This window comes from Mycetomoellerius zeteki, unplaced genomic scaffold (genome assembly GCF_001594055.1).
Source record: "Mycetomoellerius zeteki isolate Tzet28-1 unplaced genomic scaffold, Tzet1.0 scaffold228, whole genome shotgun sequence".
Lineage (NCBI taxonomy): Eukaryota > Metazoa > Arthropoda > Insecta > Hymenoptera > Formicidae > Mycetomoellerius > Mycetomoellerius zeteki.
Window position 1 is genome coordinate 1,358,488 of NW_017257203.1, and position 21,922 is coordinate 1,380,409.

The 21,922-nt window shown below is 35.4% G+C and overlaps 1 protein-coding gene across 2 annotated transcripts in view; it reads left to right on the forward strand.

Annotated features, from left to right (window-relative positions):
- Positions 1–18,596, forward strand: part of Hk (potassium voltage-gated channel subfamily A regulatory beta subunit hyperkinetic) — a 19,814-nt gene extending 1,218 nt beyond the window's left edge. The window contains exons 1-9 of one of the 2 annotated variants that reach the window (XM_018448965.1): positions 3,136–3,412; positions 7,410–7,639; positions 10,364–10,577; positions 12,351–12,478; positions 14,189–14,395; positions 14,861–14,958; positions 15,249–15,305; positions 15,604–15,810; positions 16,512–18,596. In XM_018448965.1, the coding sequence (XP_018304467.1) occupies positions 3,288–3,412; positions 7,410–7,639; positions 10,364–10,577; positions 12,351–12,478; positions 14,189–14,395; positions 14,861–14,958; positions 15,249–15,305; positions 15,604–15,810; positions 16,512–16,613 (1,368 nt within the window). In that variant the 5' untranslated portion in view covers positions 3,136–3,287 and the 3' untranslated portion in view covers positions 16,614–18,596. Of the gene's footprint in view, positions 1–3,135; positions 3,413–7,409; positions 7,640–10,363; positions 10,578–12,350; positions 12,479–14,188; positions 14,396–14,860; positions 14,959–15,248; positions 15,306–15,603; positions 15,811–16,511 lie in introns of those variants that run through there. The other variant, XM_018448966.1, reaches the window with a different exon arrangement.
- The last annotated feature ends 3,326 nt before the right edge of the window (positions 18,597–21,922 follow it).

Genomic DNA, 21,922 nt, shown 5'->3' on the forward strand with positions numbered 1-21,922 from the left:
CACGCTTCTTTTAGAGATGCTTTTTATCAATAAGCTTATAAGCATAAGCATCCAAAGATGCTCTTACTCGCGAAACACAAGAGTCAATAAAAAATCAATATGATTTTATTTTGATTCTTAACGTTTAAACAATCAATTTTTGTTACAAAATCGTTATTTTGACTTTTATGATGTTAAAATAAAATTATTTTGATTTTCTCTTAACTTGGTGTTCCTTAGTATTTGTATTATATTATTTAATCTATTTTTTTATTAAGAAGAGACAGTAAGTAATTTTAACAAAAGTGAAATTATATTAGAATCAATTTACGACGACTTTCTTCGTAACTCCTTTTGCTTATACTATACAGCCTTAGCCAGTATGAAGTACCCTCAATTTATTACATAAGGAAAAATTGATTATCTTTAACTTTTATTAGCCTTTTCCTTGGAAAAAGGGGATAATAAAAGTCAAAGGCGGACTAACAAAATATTAAAATTGATGTAAAAATAAATATTTCTTATAAAAATAAATATTACTTTCCAATAAAATCGTTTTCAATTTATGTTTCGTTAGATATAGAACGTTTGTGTGGAAGCGCTTTATGACCAAGGCTGTACTTTTGTGTGCAGGGTAAAAATAAAATAAAATTTTTAGAACATCTTTTTTCGTTTATAATTGCCGATAATATCCTAGACTCATTCGTGAGAAAGTAAAGGAAAGATATATACTTTCTGAAAGTTCTCCGTCGTGATTGCGTTTGAAGGCACTAATTAAGACGCGCTTTTGTCTGCCTAATATATATACAAGAGAAGGTGCGCAATCATAGAAAAACGGACACCGCGGTCGTCGTTCCTGTAGTTTTTCCAAAAAGAAATTTAACGCGCGCATGCGTCGTTGACGATGCGGAAGATAGAAATCTAGAATAATGCTCGATAGAATAATGCTGAGTCGTGCGATAGCACGACGACGATGAACGTCACGTTTTCGAAATCATCGAATCGACAACTTATTCTTGCCAGTTTCGTAAACGATGTACGAAGAATAAAGAGAAGCGTTTCTCCCTTTTCTCACGTTAGACCGAATTCTTATTCGGTCCTTTATCGAGGTCCCTCGATTTGTCAGAATTCAGATTGTTCAACTCATCGCGCGATATATTATGGCCTATATTCTTGAATCTATACCACGTATGAAAATCTATAACATACATAATATATACTATAGTATTTTTCATGTGCAACATTTGTCGAGAATAATAATAAAAGAGAAGAACACGAGTCATCATGAAAATGGTGTCAAAATTAATCCAATTAGACATTTTTCTTAGTGCAGGATAAACAAAAAATCCAAAACTGAGATATTATAGAAACTTCAAAGATATGTTTTTTTAGATGTCTAAAGCGTCTTTTAAGGGTTTTTAAGGCGTCTTATATTTTCGGACATGTGTCTTGGATGCTGTATGGGACTTACGGCCATATCGTGGTCGAAGGTTCGAGTCATGGTCAGATGATACCGGAGTTAACATGGATTCGCACGGCGCTGTAAAACTGTCTCTACATTCGCAAATCGCAAATATAACTCGAAAACGCAGACGCAGAATGACTTATCCCCGCACGCAAGATAATCACAAATGCAAACCAACCGCACGCAATGAATCGAACTGCAACAGCATTGACATTTAAAGCGTCGACATTTAAATTTAAATCAGATTGTGAATTATATAGGGCGCTTTCCATTTGATACAAATCAACACGTTCCGTCTTTATTACTCATGGACTGCAAAGAGAGACATAACGACGTTTGTGTTGACTTGTGTCACTAAATGGAAAGCAACCTATGTACAGATAGCTTAATTCGTGTCGCCTCGCGACAAATTTCACGTTTTTAGCGCGGGAGTGGAGAGGCACGCGCGCGCGCGCGCGCATGTAGCGAGGAGAAAAAGGGGCGCGCGCAGCAGCCGCCATCATGACGGGGGGCGGTGGGGAGGTTGGAGGGTTGCACGGGGGTTGCATCGCGCTCCTCCGCCACCGAAGAGGAGAAAGGTGGGAATCGGCAGCGGGTGTCGAGCGGTGTGCGCGCAGTGTTACCTACGTGCGGGGAGCACGACACTCGCCGTCTCTTTCTCTCTCTCTCTCTCTCTCACTCTCTCTCTCTATCTCTTTTCTCTCTCTCTCTCTTTCTTTCTCACCGGACTTTCTTTCTCCCATCCTCACTCACTTTCCCCCATTTTTACCGATGTTCCGTTCGAGATTTGTGTGTGTTCCTTTATGAAAGCTCGTTATTGCCGCGCCGCGCCGCGCCGTACGATCGGCTCGCAAGCGCCCACTTATGCTCGCGTCCGATCCGCGGCTCTCCGATAATGCCCGTTATCGTCGCCGCGCGCGTTACGTGACCCGCGATACGCGAGTTACGGGAGTCTACGTTCGCGGGCACGGCGACGGGCACCGGCGACCGAGTAGCACCGGTCCTCGTGACGTAGTGCCAACGCGATCGTGGGGTGACGACCGATGGATGATGGATCGTAACGCGAAACTGTAACAACCCCTTGCCACAGTTCGCGATCGTCGCCGTCGCACCCGGCATCCTTGATACCCTTTCGTTGCATTGACGGCCGACGTTAGGGGTAGATCAAATTCCCCTACAGTTTCGTATCGATCATACTCGACCCGTCTCTCGGAGCGTTTCGACCCGGTCCGCGGAGGATCCACGGAGTCGGACGTGTTATCGAGGAAACCGCGAAGTAACCCACCGATGTCACCCCACCTTCTCCCTTCCCTGAGCGCGGATTGACTTGTGCTGACTGCTAGCACGAGAAAACTCTGTGGAGTTATATGCTCTTCAATAAGTGGTGCCTAAAGCGTGATTTCTTAACTGTGTGTGTGTGTGTGAGGGAAGGAAAATTTAATTAGTGCCTATATGCATCGCACGTGCAATAATCACGAGATTGATTCGAATCAACTCGATCGATCACCCATATAGTCTGTACATACACGCATTTCGGGATAGTTTCGGATTACAATTGCGATGCCCGTTTGCCACGCGCCAAAGATCGCGCCCAAGTGCCGAGGTGAAGAGAAAGAGCGCGGTACGAGCAGCGAGACGGAGGAGACCGCTCATTAAAATAAAATACGCGACCAGGAGCTTCGAGTTTTCACAAAGCGCGTTTCAACGGGCATGATTGCCGCATTAGGAGTCAAGTACGTGTGTATCGTATCCACACCGTGATATCGGCCTGCTCTCTATACGTCCTCCCTCCCTCCGAAAGTGTTTCCAATTTAGACTGAAACATTCCACAACGGCATCAGCGATGTCACGATTAATGCTGTGTAATCTTGGCAATACCTCGACAGCGGGAAATGACACGAACAACAACGCAAACACAAACAGCAGTATGGAGGACGACGATTCTTATCCACTGCCTACAATTTATCGGTACGTAAATAAAACATACTCCGTGAATGAAAGTCTGGATCAAGGGAAAGGAGTACATATGTACACCTTTTAAAAAAAGTTGATAGTCTCCGGGGGTGGAAGAAGGAGTATATAATTTTTTTATGCGTTAAATGTATATATTTAATACAATAAGATTTCTGGAACGTCATTTTTTTGACAATTCTTATTAATGTAATTTTATAAATGTCAAATTTTAATCAATGACTAGAAAAGTTTTACGATCTCGAAAAGAGTACGTGTACGGCTGGTAACTCTACCCGCGAATGAGTCAAAGGATTTCGCTCATTGTCGCGAGGTCGTGACAAAAGAGAAAAAAAAACCAACGATGTCACGGCGATGTGGAATATCTGTGAAATATCGTGCGCGTTTCAATTAAAGTTGTCCTGCCCAAAAGTCCCTCCCATTAATTTCGCGACAGACGCGAAAAACGAACAACTTTAATTTCAACCTTTTCGAATTTGGTAGTTTCTTTTCGAAAGGGCTTCTATTTCTAATAAAATAGAATTTCGACTCGAAATTTTAAGAAGGAACACGGAAGGAACGGTTTTGCTGAAATATCAAAAAATTTTAATTAGTTATATTTGGCAATAATTATGTTAGACCGTCAAAATAATTATGTAGGATGCTCAAGTTGATTGCTAGAATGTCAAAACTTTTTGCACCATCATATAGTGTCATTAATTTAATGTATTGATGTAAAAATTAAAACAGACACAGACCTGAAAATAATTATGTTGGACCATCAAAATAATTATGTAAGATGCTTAGATAATAATAATTTAGGAATTCGCAAATTTAGGATATTATCGTTCTATTCTTGTTCACCAAATAAACAGGGATAAAATTATACTTGTGTGTACTTGGATGAAGTTTCTGAACATAGTCGATTATCACTACGCTTGAGCGTCCTACATAATTATTTTGATGGTCCAACATAGTTATTTTCAAATCTCCGTTTATACCTTAATTTTTATATACTTCAGCAAATAAAACCATTCTTTCCGTGCATAACTAGTAAAATAAAGCTTCCTAGAGACTTATAAAAACGCACGCCCGTTTATTTTCATCTCTGTTATTTTGTTGTTTCCCACAAACACGCAAAAGCCAATCTGGCTTTTGTATCGTCTGGATACTCTCGGTTTTTTTTTCCCTATACATTCCGTTCCGCTAAACGCTATTATATCGATCGAACGTCGTTCCGCGACTTGCTCCACAACAAGCGGATTATCGGGAGTATTTCGGCGGGGCTTTAATTATTAAACGTGGGTAATTCACAAAGTAATCGCGTCTAGGTGATGTCGGGGCAAAGTGATCGGTATACACGATACACCGGGCACTCGAGCGAAAGACGATATTCCCCGACCCGAGACCTATCGCCTCTCTTCCTCCCTCCGCTGCTCCTTCGTCCCTTGCGCACCGGTGACCCACATCGCGGTGGTGGCGGACTCGCAGTGGTAGTTTTAGCTTTTAAAGGGGCACAGACGGTAGCGCGTTTCTCGGACGCTCCCAGATGTTCTTGGAAGGCTGCGCCTTTCTAAGGCTGCGCTCGCAAACGATCGACCAAGCTTATTCGAGCTGAGTGAAATTCAAACACGAATAACTCGACGAGAATGTACCACCGACGACGATCGTCGGTATCCAATGACGCTTAGCTGCCATCGCACCCCCTCGCCACCCCTCAACTCGAACGACCTGCGAGAGCATTGGGGTGTATTAGCTTACTTAGACTCGGTTGCACCAACGTCACTTGTAGCTAACTTTGGCCGCAATAAGTTTTTCTTCTTCGGGTTTATGTCATGTATTATATAAAACTGTAATCTGAGAAAAGAGAGAGATAGAGATAGGGATAGAGAGAGAGAGAGAGAGAGAGAGAGAGAGAGAGAGAGAGAGAGAGAGAGCAAATTGCTGAACTTACTAAGCCCTATTTTTATCAATATCTATATGCATATGTCTATAGGACTTTTTTTCTTAGTTTTTTACTCCTCTACACGCTCCCGAAGTTTTGCCATTTAATTTGGAAACACCCTGTATAGATTAACTTTTATCTCGGGTTAATTTACTCTTTATCTTTTTCTAATTCTTAGAACTAGAAGAAGATAAAAAGTAAGTTAAATCGAACAAGTTAATTTATCCTTACAGAAATCTAATATTGAATAATGAAAGTCCAATACTGAAAGATAATAATTAATTACTTATTTTAAGTATTAAAAACACAGTATTTTTAGTACTCTATAAATATTAAAATTAATTACTATCTTTCCGTAATAAATTAACCAGTATTAAATTTCTATAAGGGTATGTTGGTGGAGCTACGATAGACGAGGCGTAAACGACGTTGATATACGGAAACATTTTAAATCAAAACAAAATTACACGCCTCAAAATATTTGAATTACACGGACGAGTAATGTTTCAACATCTGCCACGCTCACGACTGATGTCTACATATTCCTCGAATTATTCATGTTTGAATTTTGGCCAAGTCGGTGGGCACATGACAAGTCAAACGATTCGTGTCTGCGTAATATTAAGCTGGCAATTAGTCGGTGTTTATAATCATTATGTATTTCATATTTTTATACTGAGTTACAACGTGTTAATTTGCGTTTTTGAACTTAATAAAAAAACGACAGTTAGTATGACAGTGATTTTAAATATAAAAGACAATGTCCACACAAAAACACCACTTGGAAAGATTATATTGATGAATTTTATATTCTCTTCCTCTCATACTAGGAAAATGAATTTAGCGCCTTCAGCAAACTGTTTAATTGAAGTATTTTTTAACAGCAACCAAATATTTTGTTTTATACAACAAAAAATTTATTTTGCTTCTGCGAAACACATTTTTCTGTTTCGTAAATAACAAATATTTGTTTACACTAACTGAACAGTTTTGTTCGGTACGTTTTAACTGAATATTTTATCAGCAAAATTTTGGTTCATGTGTGTGTGGAGCAAAATATTTTTTTTCTAGAGTGAGATTTAAAAAAGAACCATTCCCTGATGGAAATCTCCTCATAGGTAGTTCCAAAAATGCCCATGACCCATGAGTATATGCCCATTTCAGAAGGATATATGTCCATCTAAAATGGGTATATACTCGTTCCAAATCTTTCCATCACGAGGAGATTTTCACCAGGGTTGTATTTACGATACAAACGATTTCTGCTGATATTCAGATACGTTTAAGTTTAAGATTTAATAAAAATAAGAAATCTTTTCAAGCTGTGTTGATTTAACATTAATCAGAAATTATCGATATAATTGAAAACTTTGGAGAAACCGAAGTTTATAATGAGCCAGTGTTATACAGTAAGACAAAGTAGTACTAAGATTGATAATGCGGGAGCAACCAAACATTTTTTTCACAATCGCTGATTGTGGACTAAAGCACAAATTAAATATATATAACAATTTTCTTAACAATATTAATAATACTGTAATACGCAATTATTTAATAAAAAGAATTATTTAACAAACATTTTTATTCTGGAATTTGTATTTGCTCGAATTCCATTCGTACGAAATTTTTGAATCAGTTATCTATAATTTTATTTAATTCTGGAATTAAATGAAACTATAATTAACTATAATTTTATTTAAAAAATTTTAAAGTTTCAATGAGGTAAATTTTGACGATATATTGAAACTTTGCTGTTCAATCAGTTTCCCATTTCGAGTTCGTTTCAGCGAACATTTAACTCGATAAGAAATTATCGAGACATTTAAAATTACACTTCGAAATTAGAAAATTGAAAGACTTTTAAAAGAATTGAAGAAAGACTTTTAAAAGAAGGGAAGAACTTGCTATACACACGGTAACTTCCCTTACAAAATGTCTAAGGAAGAATTTCTGATCGTACCATCCAGTGCTCCTAGAACGTCCCGATCGACCGATAGTCACACGGGACGTACAATACGGCGACGTATATCGACATCTATACGCGATAACTCTTGCACGTTGTATGCGCAGCTGCCGTGCACCCATAGCAAGTTTGGATTGCATGGAAGAGTTCAACGGCGGCGGCGGCGGTGGCGGCGGTGTAGACTCGGGCGTGCACTGCAGCAACACGACCGGAACGAAAGAACAGCTACTAACTAGCTGCATTGCCGCACAAGCGCAACGTTTGCAGCACCCCTCGCCAGGTATTCGCTACCGCAACTTGGGCAAAAGCGGTCTACGTGTTTCCAATGTTGGATTAGGTACGCTGAATGTATATTTCGCCTCTAATCTCATAGAGATTCATCTTCTCTGAGATCTCTGAACGCGTGAATGCTATCTCTCTTCGAAGGAGATATATTGTTCCTAGACCCTCCCTCTCATTTCTCATAGGGCGATAGATATACCTGCGGCCGAATCGATCCCGGAAGTGCATCCGCTACCGGCTATCTCGGACTTTTATCGCGGTCCATCCAATACCATCGCTGTTGGATTTCAAGTTTTCATTATTTATTTTACAACGCGCCCACCCGTTTCGTTGCAGACGCGGATATATAACATGTACGATGCACTACGGCTGGTATTCATAGTCCGTTCTTATTTTAAGATTGTCTTAAGTAATATCTTTGATTAGATTATGATATTTTAAGATTATTTAAAATTACTTTAAAGTACTTTAAATGTATTTAAATATGATTTTAAATATAAAAACTGACTACATTGTAAAATTTGTATTAAATTTAACATATTTCACGTGTCCAAAACGGTCCACTCAAACTTTTTAATTGTGTTAATTTAACACAAGATGAATATGCTAGAAAGTAACACAAATATTATGTAAAAAAAATTATCACAAAAAAAGAAAATACTGACATACAGTTTATAAGCAAACTGTGGAAACATATTTTTCGGTATAATTAATATTTATGATATGTTAAACGAATACATATTTCATTCATTCATCTTAGAATTAACATTTTAAAACACATTATTTTTATACTTGGTTATTTACTTATAAATATCGAATATCAATTTAACACAAAATCTTTAAGTAACATAGTAACATTATGTTAAATTAACATTCAAATATATTAAAAATTCAACACAAAATTTTAACAAGAATAGAACGTTTCCAACACAAGTATAAATGTTTTTTTACTGTTTATGAATAACGATCTATGATTTATAACCGATTTGCGTTCGGTGGTTCAAACAGTACACGCAGTTCAAATAGCAAGCCCATTCTATAATTGCGTGAACTTAATCGTAAGTGATCGTAGTTGTAAGAAATGACTAACTACAGTTGAATATTCTTCTTCCATTCGACTATGAATAATTAATTCTTATAATTACAATTATTTGCAATTACGCTTACGCAATTGTAGAATAGATTGTACATGTTTATCTATGCAAACACGTTTCGCTACATATCTAGTTCGATAATAAATGCTTAGTTACCAATTTTTTTCTTTCGAATTCTAATTTCTTATAGAAACTTTTTTTTTTAATTTAAACGAAATATTACCGTATATCTACTTTTTTACATTAAAAATTATAACGATAGCGTCCATTTCTATCAATGTAGCTTAACTTTAATCTTGGTTTAATTTACTCTTTATTCTTTTCTAATTCTTAAAATTAGGAAAAGATAAAAAGCAAGTTAAACCAAGATTAAAGTTAAGCTGCAGTGGTAGAAACGGGCATGAGAAAATTAAGCTTAATAAACGCAAAAGTAAATAAGGATAAAAAGTGTGGTCAAGATATGAGTTGAAAAAAGATTGAAAAAGTAACAAACATATTTATTTCCAAATAAAATGATTAAAAAGAAGAGGACGAAGAATAATAAAATATTATAATTAAAAATTAAGTAATTTTGTAATAACTTTCTCCTTTTTGCAAAAAACAAATTTTTATATAAATAGTTATGTAATATTATAAAAAACATATTTAAACCTCTAATATACATCTACTATTTAAAGTACAAATTAAGGAGCTTATTCTCACGATGTTACTTTGCGATGTTAGTTATTCTGATTCCATAAATTCTTCCACAATTATCTCACTTATAATTTCTCAAAAGCTTCACATCTTTCTTTGCAATAATTTTACGCCAGCAAAGCCGGCTGTTATGTTTGAAACGTGAATTTAAAACAATTTACTAATAGGTGCTGTAGAATTAGGCTTAATAGACTTTAAAGACTCAAGAAACGAATTAGACAAATCTCATGGCTGAGCTAGCAACACGAAATTCCGTACTTTAAGCTTAATTTATAATTGACAACAGCAATTTGGTGGGTGGTCTCTGGTCGTGTTTCTCTACATACACTGCCAGTACTGAAAATCTATAATATACGTAACCGTAAACTATAGATTTCCAGTATTGGAAATACTGGATTGTATATTGGAACATGGTTGTTATCAGTACAATACTAAATATTAAAAGAGCAGTGGTAACTCAATCTCTTGAGTTAAAAAATAACATTTTATTATCTTTCACTTCCATGTGTGTCAAAATTAATTTATTTCTGGTTGGTTTCAAACAGGATTCATATTAATGTATGCATTTAATAAATAATAAACTAAATTCAAATTTAATACATTTTTTTAATTAAATGATTTAGCTCCTTTGTTTCAGTTAAATTAACGACATATTGCATAGGAGCGGTAGTGACCTATAGAAATGATGAAAAATAACTCAAATTAGATGTAATTTGACATTATGATATTTAACAGTGTACCATTATTATTCTGTTTTTTATATAATAAAAAAAGCACAGTAATAATTCTTATCATTTCTTGCGAACCCTCAAAATAGCTAAAAACTCAACCGGGTCTATTTTCGTGCCGATCTTGCATACCAGTATCTTATTTTCCGATGGAATAACGTTGTGTTTTGAGATAGACGTAGTTTTGGTCGCGCGGTCCCGGAAAAACGAGGCGCAAAATGCAGGTCGCCGATGTCGCTTGATTTGGTTTTATGGGCGCAGGAACGTGGACCACATTCGGCGTGGGCGGCTGTAGCAACGAGGAGACCGCGGAGGCCGTCGTGGCCCTTGCCTATGATAGCGGAATTAATGTATTCGACCTGAGCGAGGCGCACAGCGGCCACCGCGCCGAGATCCAGTTCGGCCGTATCCTGCTGAGACGCGCCTGGAACCGTTCCAGTTACGTGGTCACGACGAAAATTTATTGGAATACCAAGTGAGTAGAGCGCCGTCCAGTGTCTTCGCGCGTGTTCGGTGTCATTGGTGGCGTCGTCATCGTCATCGTCGTCGTCGTCGTCATTGATGGTGGTGTTTTAGCGAGCATTGATGATAGTGGAGCTGGGTAGTGGCTCTCGACGTGCTCTCGGTGGCTCTCGATGTTGTAACGCTACTGCACGCGAAAGCGCGGTCTTTTCCTTTCCTTTTATTTTACTTTCTTCTCCTTCCTTTCTTTCTATTCTTTCTATTCTTTCTTTCTTTCTTTCGTTCTTTCGTTCCTTCTGTTCTTTTTTCTTTCTTTCTTTAGACGTGTATGCTTTTCGATCGATGGCTTCAGTGTAATCGAACTTACTCGCCCATCGGCCTGCGAACTTTATCCTTCGCGTATCCTTGCCAGCTAGAAATGATTAATCGAATCGACGTTAGTTGAATTGCCGATGTCGAATGCCAGTTGATATTTTTGTCATCTTCGACCTCGTCATAATTGTTCTTATGTTAATTCAGTTTAAAATACGAATATTTCTATAAGATTTTTATTCACTTTCGATCAATTTGTCATCGAATATACAATATCCCGCAGAACATCACAACTAATATATAGTAACTGTATCAATTATATTTTCATATGTATATGTGTTATATTATTTTATATTGTTGAGTGGGAAATTATATGTGAAATAAGTACACATGTTGTACATGTGTTGTACGTAGCATTGTTAAGTAGGAACTCATAATATTGATGTAATGTTAGTTCGTGTTCTGTGGATATACACGTAGTATATACTTTCCGACTTTGCGTCGATTCGATATAGAATTAATCAAAGGAAAATAGAACATTGATAGCAATATTGCTCCATTAATGTAACAATTATGAAGTTGATAATAATAAAAATATCAACCAGTATTCGCGACATTGACTATTTATTGACGAATCGACATCCAATCGACGTCGACTCGACTAATCATTTCTAGCTGGGCTTATAATAGCGTATTCTGTGTACACTAAGCATGAGATGCTTAGACACTGTGCGTAATGCTTGTACCAAATCGTAAAAGTAGATAAATGGAGGAAAATCGACAAGGTTTTCTTTAAAAAAATCTCCGAAATTCTTTTTTATGATTTTATACAGTCATTAAGAAATATTTTATAAGGGAAACTATATCTTAAAACTAATCTCCGCGATTTCTCGAAATAACAGAGTTGAATTTTTGTCGATAAAGAAACTCCTGCTAGTCATTAACTTGGAGGTTATTTTGATACCTTATCACGTATCGTATTTACTGATCATATTATACCTCTTATATATATCGATACACAGAAAAAGACAGAACCTTTCCTTAAGACACTTTTTTACGCGTGGATTACAAACGGCGTGTCATCGATAATTAGTCGGCGACGGTTTTACTCCAGGCGTCCGTAAGTTATATCGCTTTTATTTTTAGGATTGTAGAACTTGATAGGGAGACACATCGTGCAGAAGTGAATCTCGGTACGAGACGGCCTCGTTTAATATCAAGTGGATGGCGCGAATATGAGGCTTCGCCTTGACACGTGGATCGATAACTAGGTTCTCATGCATCGAGCCGTCGTTATTTTGCCGTTGTTGTTTCGGTTCGTGTTCGATAATCGTACATCGTAACGAAGGAAACAAGGAAACGTGCCATAACGTGTCGCCGCACACGTCTCATCTGTCCCTTATGATTCCTACTACTATTTAATTCCGTTTGCAGCGTCTAATAAGATTGATAATATCTGGCTATTCTTGAATAGGACCGAGGGTCGCGGGCTATCGCGGAAACACATTATCGAGTCCGTGCAAGCTTCGCTCGTCAGGCTGCAACTGTCGTACATCGATATTGTCATGATCCACAAAGTCGATCCAATGTGTCCGATGGAAGGTAACTTTCCAATTCCTCTTTCTCTTGCGAGTAATATTCAAAGATTCGAATCCTCTCTCTCTCTTTTTCTCTCTCTTTCTCTTCCTCGTCTCCATTCCATCGTTCAAACACTTACGGCACTTCACTGCACAAAGCGTGCTACGATACTGTGATATACCTACTGTAATTCCGACAATAACTTTACATGAAGATGCCCGTCACGATAACGCACAATTTAGCATGAGTAGAGAAGAGAAACACATTTTTATTGTTTCTGCTGTAAGAAGGCGAAGAGAGATGATTATTTAATATATTGAAAAATTAATATTAAAATTAGATATAAGAAACATTATCGTGTTACCAGAATGTTGCTTTTTCATCTTAAAATTTTATTAGATTTCTTACGCGTGCTTTTAATTCATTTCAATTTCTCCTAGAAAAATAATCTTCAATAACTTTATTTAATTTCAGTTTAAAAAGTTTATAATCAATTATTATTATAAACTTTGATTAGTTTATTATTTCTATTAGACTTTTTCATTAATTTAAATTAAGAGCTTAAAACATCTCATTTTTCATCAATAATACACTGAAAAAAAAATTTGCAAATTTTAAATAAATATTTATTTCAATAGTATTAACGAAATATTTATTTATAGTAAATATGTTTAAACATAACTGTTTTATTTATTCAAAATAAAACAGTTATGTTTAAATCGAATAAATATATGTTTACATTTAGTAAATATTTCGTTAGTACTATTGGAGTAAATATTTATTTAAAATCTGCAAATTTTTTTTCTGTAGATTTGAAAGTAGTTTCCCATAAGAATGTCCTATAATAATTTTGCTTTTTTTGGATAAAGGTAAAATTACTTATCAAGGTCGTCTACAAAAGTCGAATATAAAACTCTTAAAATTATAAAAAGAAATTATTAGTCTGATAGCATGCATGTACAAAAACGAGATATAAACCGTTTTAGATATACATATTGTACGTACGATTGGCATTTTAAGATTTTGAATTGATATTGAATCCATAGTGTTATATAATGCATTCATCGTAGAACGAGAAAAGTTACTTTATAATTAATAAAAATAAGGATTTTATTATATCAGTTCAAAATTTGACACGTTATTTTACGTTATAGTTTAAATTGTATAATGAAATTCAATTTCACAAAAAATCTTAGTCCATACATGACTTGAAGAAATTAGTAATGAAGTCACAAAGAATCTCCACTATGATAATAATTGGATGTTTGGCAGTTGCATTGTGCCGTACTAGTTATCGTGTGCTTTTTTCTGTACTCAGTATTTTTATGTGAAAATGGAAAGTCATTGTTGTAAAAGTATATGTATTCTATATGGTTGCATATGTACACAATATTTATATGTATAAATATAAACATTTATGTATATTTTTATATTTATTTTCTCGTAAATATGTATAAACTTCTTGTGTTTACGTATCGCGTTAATGTATGCTTTATATTATGCAAAAAATGTGTGCAAGATAACTATCTAGCTATTTTACCTTTATCCTCACACGCTTTGAAACACACTTCCGCTCTCGTTTTTTTTTCTTTATAGATGTTATTTCATCGTAAAAGTAGAGATTCACGCATCGACTTTGCATCATTTATCGTGTATCTGATAGTAATTTCTCACAATAAAAAATCTTATTTGTGTTCTCTGTATCTCACGTATTCGCGTGATCTTATATTCCAGAAATCGTTCGCGCGATGAATTATGTTATAAGCAAAGGATGGGTGATGTATTGGGGTACATCGCGATGGACACCCGTGGAAATTATGGAAGCCTATACGAATTGTCGGCAATTTAATTGTGTAACGCCTATCGTCGAACAAGCGGAATATCATCTGTTTTATAGAGAGAAACCTGAACTCTATATGCCAGAATTATATAACAAAATTGGTAATCAATCCATCTTCTTGTTTGACCTTAATGCATTGACTGCCAGATATGAGTTAACTCGTAGTTTCGTAATTGATGATTGATATTTATAGATTAAAATGCCAGCTTAATTCAATATTTTGAAAAGAGAAATGAAAATTTTATTTTGAGTTTTGATAAAGAATAAATATAATTAAGTATATTAAAATATACGTTTCGTATTTTATATCTTTATTAAAGAAATTATTTTATATTTACGTCTCGAGCTTTTATTCGTCTCTTAGCCTTATTATTTTTATATCGTTGTTTTTTAAGTATTAAAATAATATGCTGATATATATAAAAATGGCACTTCGTGGATAAAGTTATCTAATCGTACAGTGGCAATTAATGTGTTAATAACACATAATATTATAAAATATCTATATCATAAAAAGAAATTTTTACAATGATATTTTCGAAATTCAATTGACAATTTTTTTATAGGTGTTGGTTTAATGGCATGGTCTACAGTCACCATAGGGATGGTTTCTTCGAAGCCAGAAGATTGCGGAGTATCGTTCCTCTCGAGATCTTCTTATAAAGTAAGTATCTAAAATAAATATCTATATTACATTTATATACACATATAATTACTTTTTGGTTGCTCTTAATTTATCTTATTTTTTATCGAAGAAGCGTTTATATAAATCTCTAATATTATTATTTGTGTTATACGAGTACTTTTGTATTGAAAAAAAATTAAATTACATCGTTTTAATAAATTGTACAAGTAAACGAGATAGTCATAAAAATATGGCAATTCAATTTTTTAATGAATAAAAAAATGACTTGAAAATGATATCAAAATAAAGAATAATTTTTATGATTTCAGAACAAATACTCCTCATTTAGTTGGACGGAGGATGAAACTCAATCTTTGTATAAAGAGGTACGCGAGTATTAATATATTTTTAGAAACAAGCTGCTTACATAAAAAGTATAGTCACATAATAGTTAAACATATTTCATCTATATTTATTTAAAAATTTTAATCTGCCGATTGCGATATCATTAATTTATTATTATTATTTATAATAATTGTTTAGAAATAATAATTTCTAAACAAAATGCAAGTCCATTATTCTTATTGTTTTCATCACATAAAATAATAATTTTATAAAAAGTCTTGTGATGCTAAAACGCGAATCGTGCACTTGTTTCTGAACATGTTAACGGTTGCAATGCAGGAGTACGCGTGGAAAGACAAATCTGCAGATGAGGAGACTCGGAAATATTCGGACAAATTGCGGGACGTATGTGCTCTTGCCGAAAGACTGGGGTGTTCTTTCGGGCAACTGGCCATCGCGTGGTCTTTAAAGAATGAAAGTGTTCAGTGCCTTCTGCTCGGTGCATCCAATATAGATCAATTGTATGAGAGTCTCCAAAGCTTACAGGTAAACAAGCTGTTTGTCTGTCTTTCGCAGAAGACTGTTCTATATATGTTTTAGATGATATCGTCTAAGATTAACTGATGAATCGAAAATAGTTCTCTTATTAATGTCAGATATTGTAACATTGAAAGACATACATAAACAGTTTCGCTTATCGATAGATTTACTGATTTGATTGTTTTAGTTTGTTTTATAAATGACACAAATACAAATGTTTAAGATCTAATACTTGATTAATCGCGTTTTTGTTCGTTTTTTTAATCATAATACATCATTATACACATAATAATAATTTGATTTATTACATCTGAGAACGGTTTATCGAACATGAACACCTTTGATTTTTATTCATTAATAATTTTTAACAATTATTATGATATAATCTCTGATGGAAAAAATTCTCATATCTCTTACTATTCTTAAGAATTTTTCATATATTTAATTTATAAAGTTTTCTGAAAATGTTTCTTCAAATTTTATAAGTTTTATTTGGAAATTATAGAGCGAAAAATCTTAGAATATTTCAGAATTTATACATACATATATATAAAAAAAAGATTGTAGATTTTCTCAGCATTTTTAAAAAGTTATAAAATTATATCAGTTTCTAATTCGTGATCTAATAAAATATGTGATCGGATTTTACGCGGTCTAATCAAGAACCGAATGCAATGACAAACAGTAAAAAGATATGTAATTTTCAGCTTATCCCAAAATTAAACGCGAACATAATGAGCGAAATCGAGAGGATTCTTGACAACAAACCGTCCCGACCGCCGATGATATCCACTCTGGCACTTAGATGACAATCGATGTGCCCCCACGGCAGCGGTGGGGGTTCTGTGGAAGAGGCGGGTAGTCCAAAGAGCGAGGGCGGCAACAGTCAGGATCAGGAGCAGACCAAGGAAGTAAACAACAAGTTGCCATTCTGTGAGATACAGTGAAGCCACATGCGGATGATAAACCGTTTCGTTGCTCCACATGATAATGATGCCCAACATCAGGTGGCCAAGGACTGACACGGATGCGACTCGTTTTCGCATCCCCGCTTTACATTTGGTCGCGATCCGGTGCGGATCGAGTGCACATATGACCACGAGTCGACACGACAATATTTACCAATTACGAAGGAACCCATCTCGGGCGACTCGTCGCCTGTCGACGACGACGAGAACATTCATTCTCACGGGGTATCCCGAACTTCACGCACGATTTGTATCTCTCGTACGTCACACTCGTGGACACTCGTAGATATGTAGGTGATAAACGCGACGTCCATTTCATCGCGAGAGTCCATCTGTCTCCGTTGACAGAATCGCGTGTTTGCACGCTTTCAAAAGCATCTCTGGGAACGGTTACATTTGTCCCATCAGCCGCCGTAAATTTTTCTCTGATCTCCCTCTGTCAGGAGACTCTGTTCCGTCGGGGAGGTTTCTATTCGCGATTCCAAGTGTTCATTATTCTTAGCGTTAATAATCCCATTTGCTACACTCGTAGGTAGTAATCAGGAATTCGGCAGTGTCACGAGTGTCCACAGACTACACGTTCGTTCTGCCATTCATTGGTCGAGTAAAAGCGATTTGCGGACAATTAAATTCGGACGGTATAGTACATACATCGATTATCATCTAAAAAAATTTCGTCGTAGGTCATAAGAATTTTATCAAGGATGATACTATCTAAAACGCGATGCACCTCATCCCATCAACTTCGACGTCCAATATACATATTTCTTTCTACTGATGTCGCGCTTGATTCTTCGAATTTTATCCACCAATTTATCTTCGCTTTCTCCGTTTCTCTTTCTCCATCCTCTCTTCTTTCTAATTTGTTTGAGGATCGAGAAACGATTGCGTTATATAAGAGAAGCATGATACACGATATATGCGCTAATAAAATACATCGCCACGGATTTTTCGCTTTTACAAAAAATACTTCGCGCCTGTTTTCAGAATATAGGCATTGTACTAAAGGATGAATGCGGTTGAAAAATAAATTACACGAAGAGTAATTAATTGCGAAATAATTGAGCTGACGAGTCCAATAATCGAGTCCAGTCAGTAGAACAAATTAAGACGATTCGAGGAACTGGAGCGACGCTTTAATTCAAAGTCTGATTCAGTCTCATTAACTCGCCGGACTGATTCTTTAGACGTAATCAATTTCTTAATGACTACATTCGAGATATTTTCGCTAAATATTCGCAAACTCGGTCAAACCGAATGTAAATTCTACACTAATACACGATACACGATAGGTTCACCGACGAATCTTTAAAGATCCGGACTATGTACAAAAGATCTCAGAATCTCTCTTTACTTGAATAGATAACCATTTCTATCAAGAGAACGCCTGTTTGTTTACCGCGCACGATAGCTTTTCGCTTCGCTTTGCCATAAAGTGAGATGCAGCACATTTCTGCAAATGAAGAAGGTGATTTACCTTGAAAAGAAACGCAAGATTTGTAATATTCGATAATTATATCTTTGTGCGAAGTATCGTTGCCCCTGAGCAATATTCTTTCAATTTATCTTGCAGTTCCCTCATGCCAAAGTGACGAAGTCATCAGCGGATGCGATTCGTGCCAACCAAGCACCGTTTCGCCAATCATTCGGAACATTGCTCAAGTGTACGATCGTGAGAAGATTTCTCGCTCCCGTAAAAATGATAATCTGTATATTAATACATGTATTGTATAAATATAAAAGTCTTACACGTTTTGGATATGTACACTGGAAAAAGAGTCTTGTATTAGTTGGAATTCGAATAAATTCAATCAAAGAGGTGCAAACGAGACACTTACAGTTAAATCTATCAAATATTCTAGTTGAAATAATAAAAAATTTAATTATGTAATCAAATTTCTAATTTATATAATCAAAATTTATTTTATTTGTATTTTTTGTTGGTACAACCAGAACATTTTTCTCAATGTAAGAATTTGCGGTCAACTTTTTTAATTAGTTTGAGAAAGAAACCTCGACAAAATCTTTCTTTTGCGATATTATGTGTGCTCCAAAATCTAATTTAATTCGTATCAAAATATTGTCAATCATGTATTTTTAACTGACCTCTTTCAAATGAAGAATACGTTGATATTCATTTTTACGCGTACGCGAGAATTTTCTTACGCATACCGTATCGATGTTATTGACATTCCACTTAATCTTGTCAACTCACTGATAAATGCCAAGTCTGTTGGAAATGTACAATATCGCATGTGCTCACAGAAAAGGAAAAAAAAAGGGGGCTAATGGAAGCTGCCAGTACGTACACTTTTATCGCGCCTGATGAAGTTTTTTCAAACCAGACTTTCGTCCGATGCGTGACATAGGTACAGCGAAGTAGGTTCCAGTGTAAATATTTGGACATGATTAAAAGGAGAGCATGTCACGATAAATCAAAAAAATAAAAAAAATATCGCGCACCAAGTATTGAACGAATTATAGTATTCGCGTAGTAATATATGCTTACAAACCGACACGTTGCGATCTCATCGACAGGGAAGGCATCGAACGTTAATCGTTATCGATACGCGAGTCTCGACATCATCCGTTGGTTTTTTACATTCTGAAGAGATAAAACTTTTGTTTAGAGGACCCACTTCCAATGATCTTGATGTATAGGAAGATAGTAATTAATCACTTATTATATGTTTGCATGGAACGGTTCATTTTATTTGTCAATAATAAACAATGAGCGACTACAGTTTAAATCTTTTGATTGTTACTCTCATAATCTTGACAATATATCGCTCATTTGCTACAACAACGACACAATTAAAGAATAAAAGTTTTCCAGAAAATTGATTTGAATGTTTCGAACCATTAAAACTATGTAATATTAATTTTAAAATTCAATTTTGATGTAATATAACTGATTGTAGAAGATTAAAAGTATATCCTCTTAAAGTATGTTCTTAAAGTCATTGGAGTTCCCTAAACAAAAGTTTTATATTTGAATTGTCAGTCGCAATGCAAATTGCCTATGCACAATGCGTACAAGAATTGCTCGTGTTACCAATGATGAAACTATTGTTGTACGTAGCCTGCGATCGAAAGAAATATTGAGAGCTATCAGGGATAATGAAAACACGGCATTAGTACCTGAAGCGTGCCTGAAAAACGTGCAGAGAAAACAGCGAGAGCTCGATGACCGCCTATCGGCATCACTATATAAAGTCTTATTTCCACGATGCTAGAAATCGATCTAAGATTTGGACGAAGAAAGATAATTGATCATGTGTCCGAATTGTTTAAATGTAATTTATTAATTTTCTTTCTCAGAGATCTCGGATCGATTTCTAGCATTGTGAATACAAGACTTAAGAATAAAATAATAATTAATAACGATAAGCAAATGAAATGCAATGTTCATCCAATCATATAAATATGATTTTAATATGCCATCAGCTTTTATAAGGTAAACCTCCATATTACACTTTACAGCCGCTAAAATCCGTCCTAACGTTGCAGATCGGGAAGGATGTACAAAATTATTTTTAATTTGCAATTATTGATGCTTTGTATTGTTTCATTATTACAGTCGTATCAGGTGGCTTATAATATTATATTGCAAATCGAATGAATTCAAATTAAAATCAAAATGGGCAGAACGACTTTTTTTCCTAATATAATTACTTGATAGATTTGTGTACGTGCTCAATTACTTATGATTATTTTAATGCAAAATGAATCCGTACTTTAACTTTTGTGCAGTTTCTATATTTGTATTTTTATCGTCACTTTATGTTATATTTATTTCATGTGCATCTTAATAAAGATTAACATTGCGACGAGATATGTTTGAATTAATATCAAAATCTCTTGGACGGACATAATCGCGATAAAAATAGGCTTCATGATAATCCAGATAAGACAGAATTAAGATCGAGGCGATACTGCCAAAGACCAGTTTCAATTATTCGCTTCTTAAGATAAACAAAACTTGTTTCTCATTATGCCTCTCTCAACAAAGATAATTCTTACCAATTAGATCAATATTTTATCGATTCAATTTTTACGAATTAAATTACTGATTTAATTAGTATTATGAATGATGAGTGTGCTAACGGTCAGTATTGATCGAAAGGATAAGGATGTAATATAAGCGGACCGTATTTCTTATGAGTCTTTCGAGAATATCGATTTTTATGCACTCTTTAACTTTTACCGTAATGCGATTTATTCGATAATAGAAGAAACACGCGCAATGTCATCGCGGCCTATTGCGCTCCCTTCAACGCCTACTTTACTTACCACCTATTTACATGTAAATAGGTACATGTAGATCTCGCTGACCGCCTCATAGGCAAGTCTGTCGTATCTTTATTATTACGATAAGAGAAAGGGAGAGTACAGCGACGCCATAGACAAGCAATATCCGAATCGACAAAGTAAATAAATAAATAAAAAAAATATTTCCGACGCGCAGAGTCCTTCTAATATACCGAATAAAATAAAATTATCATGATGTTTTATCGTCCGACCATTTCCACGTTTTAAGAGCATGAAGTAACCAGAATGCCTATCCAAGGAGTATCCTGCTGATGCCCATTGCTAAGAGGATATCCTAATGGTCATTGGGCATATCCATCACGGTCACTAGCGACATCCTGGATGACCAAGGGGACCAATGCTGCGATGGGCATCTCGCTATTATCGCTGAGTGCGTCTTCGGTGATCCTAGGGACCATTGTTGTGATAATTGGCGTCTATCCATTGTCACTGTGTGTGTGAGCATGTTACTATCGATGATTCGAAAGCGTTTTAATGAGGAAAAATAGGGATAAAGTATGGGAGGGAAAAGGATGGTCCAAAATTGTATTTCGTGCTCATAAAATGCGGAAAAAAATCGACATCAAAGAGGAAATGTCATGCCATCCGCTTGTAAATATAAAACGGCTGATTCAGGCCGATTTATACTATAGTAATATTAAGCTTGGGATGGGCAATCTTTATAATTCTCGAGATTTGCATCTCGTTTACAAATTTTTTTCAAACGGCAATCCTCTTCAGAGTCACGTATTTTGGCGTGCGAGCATTGCATTTCTTTTTTTTATAATAATACTACACATACACACACACACAAATTAACAATTCACTTTTTAGCAATA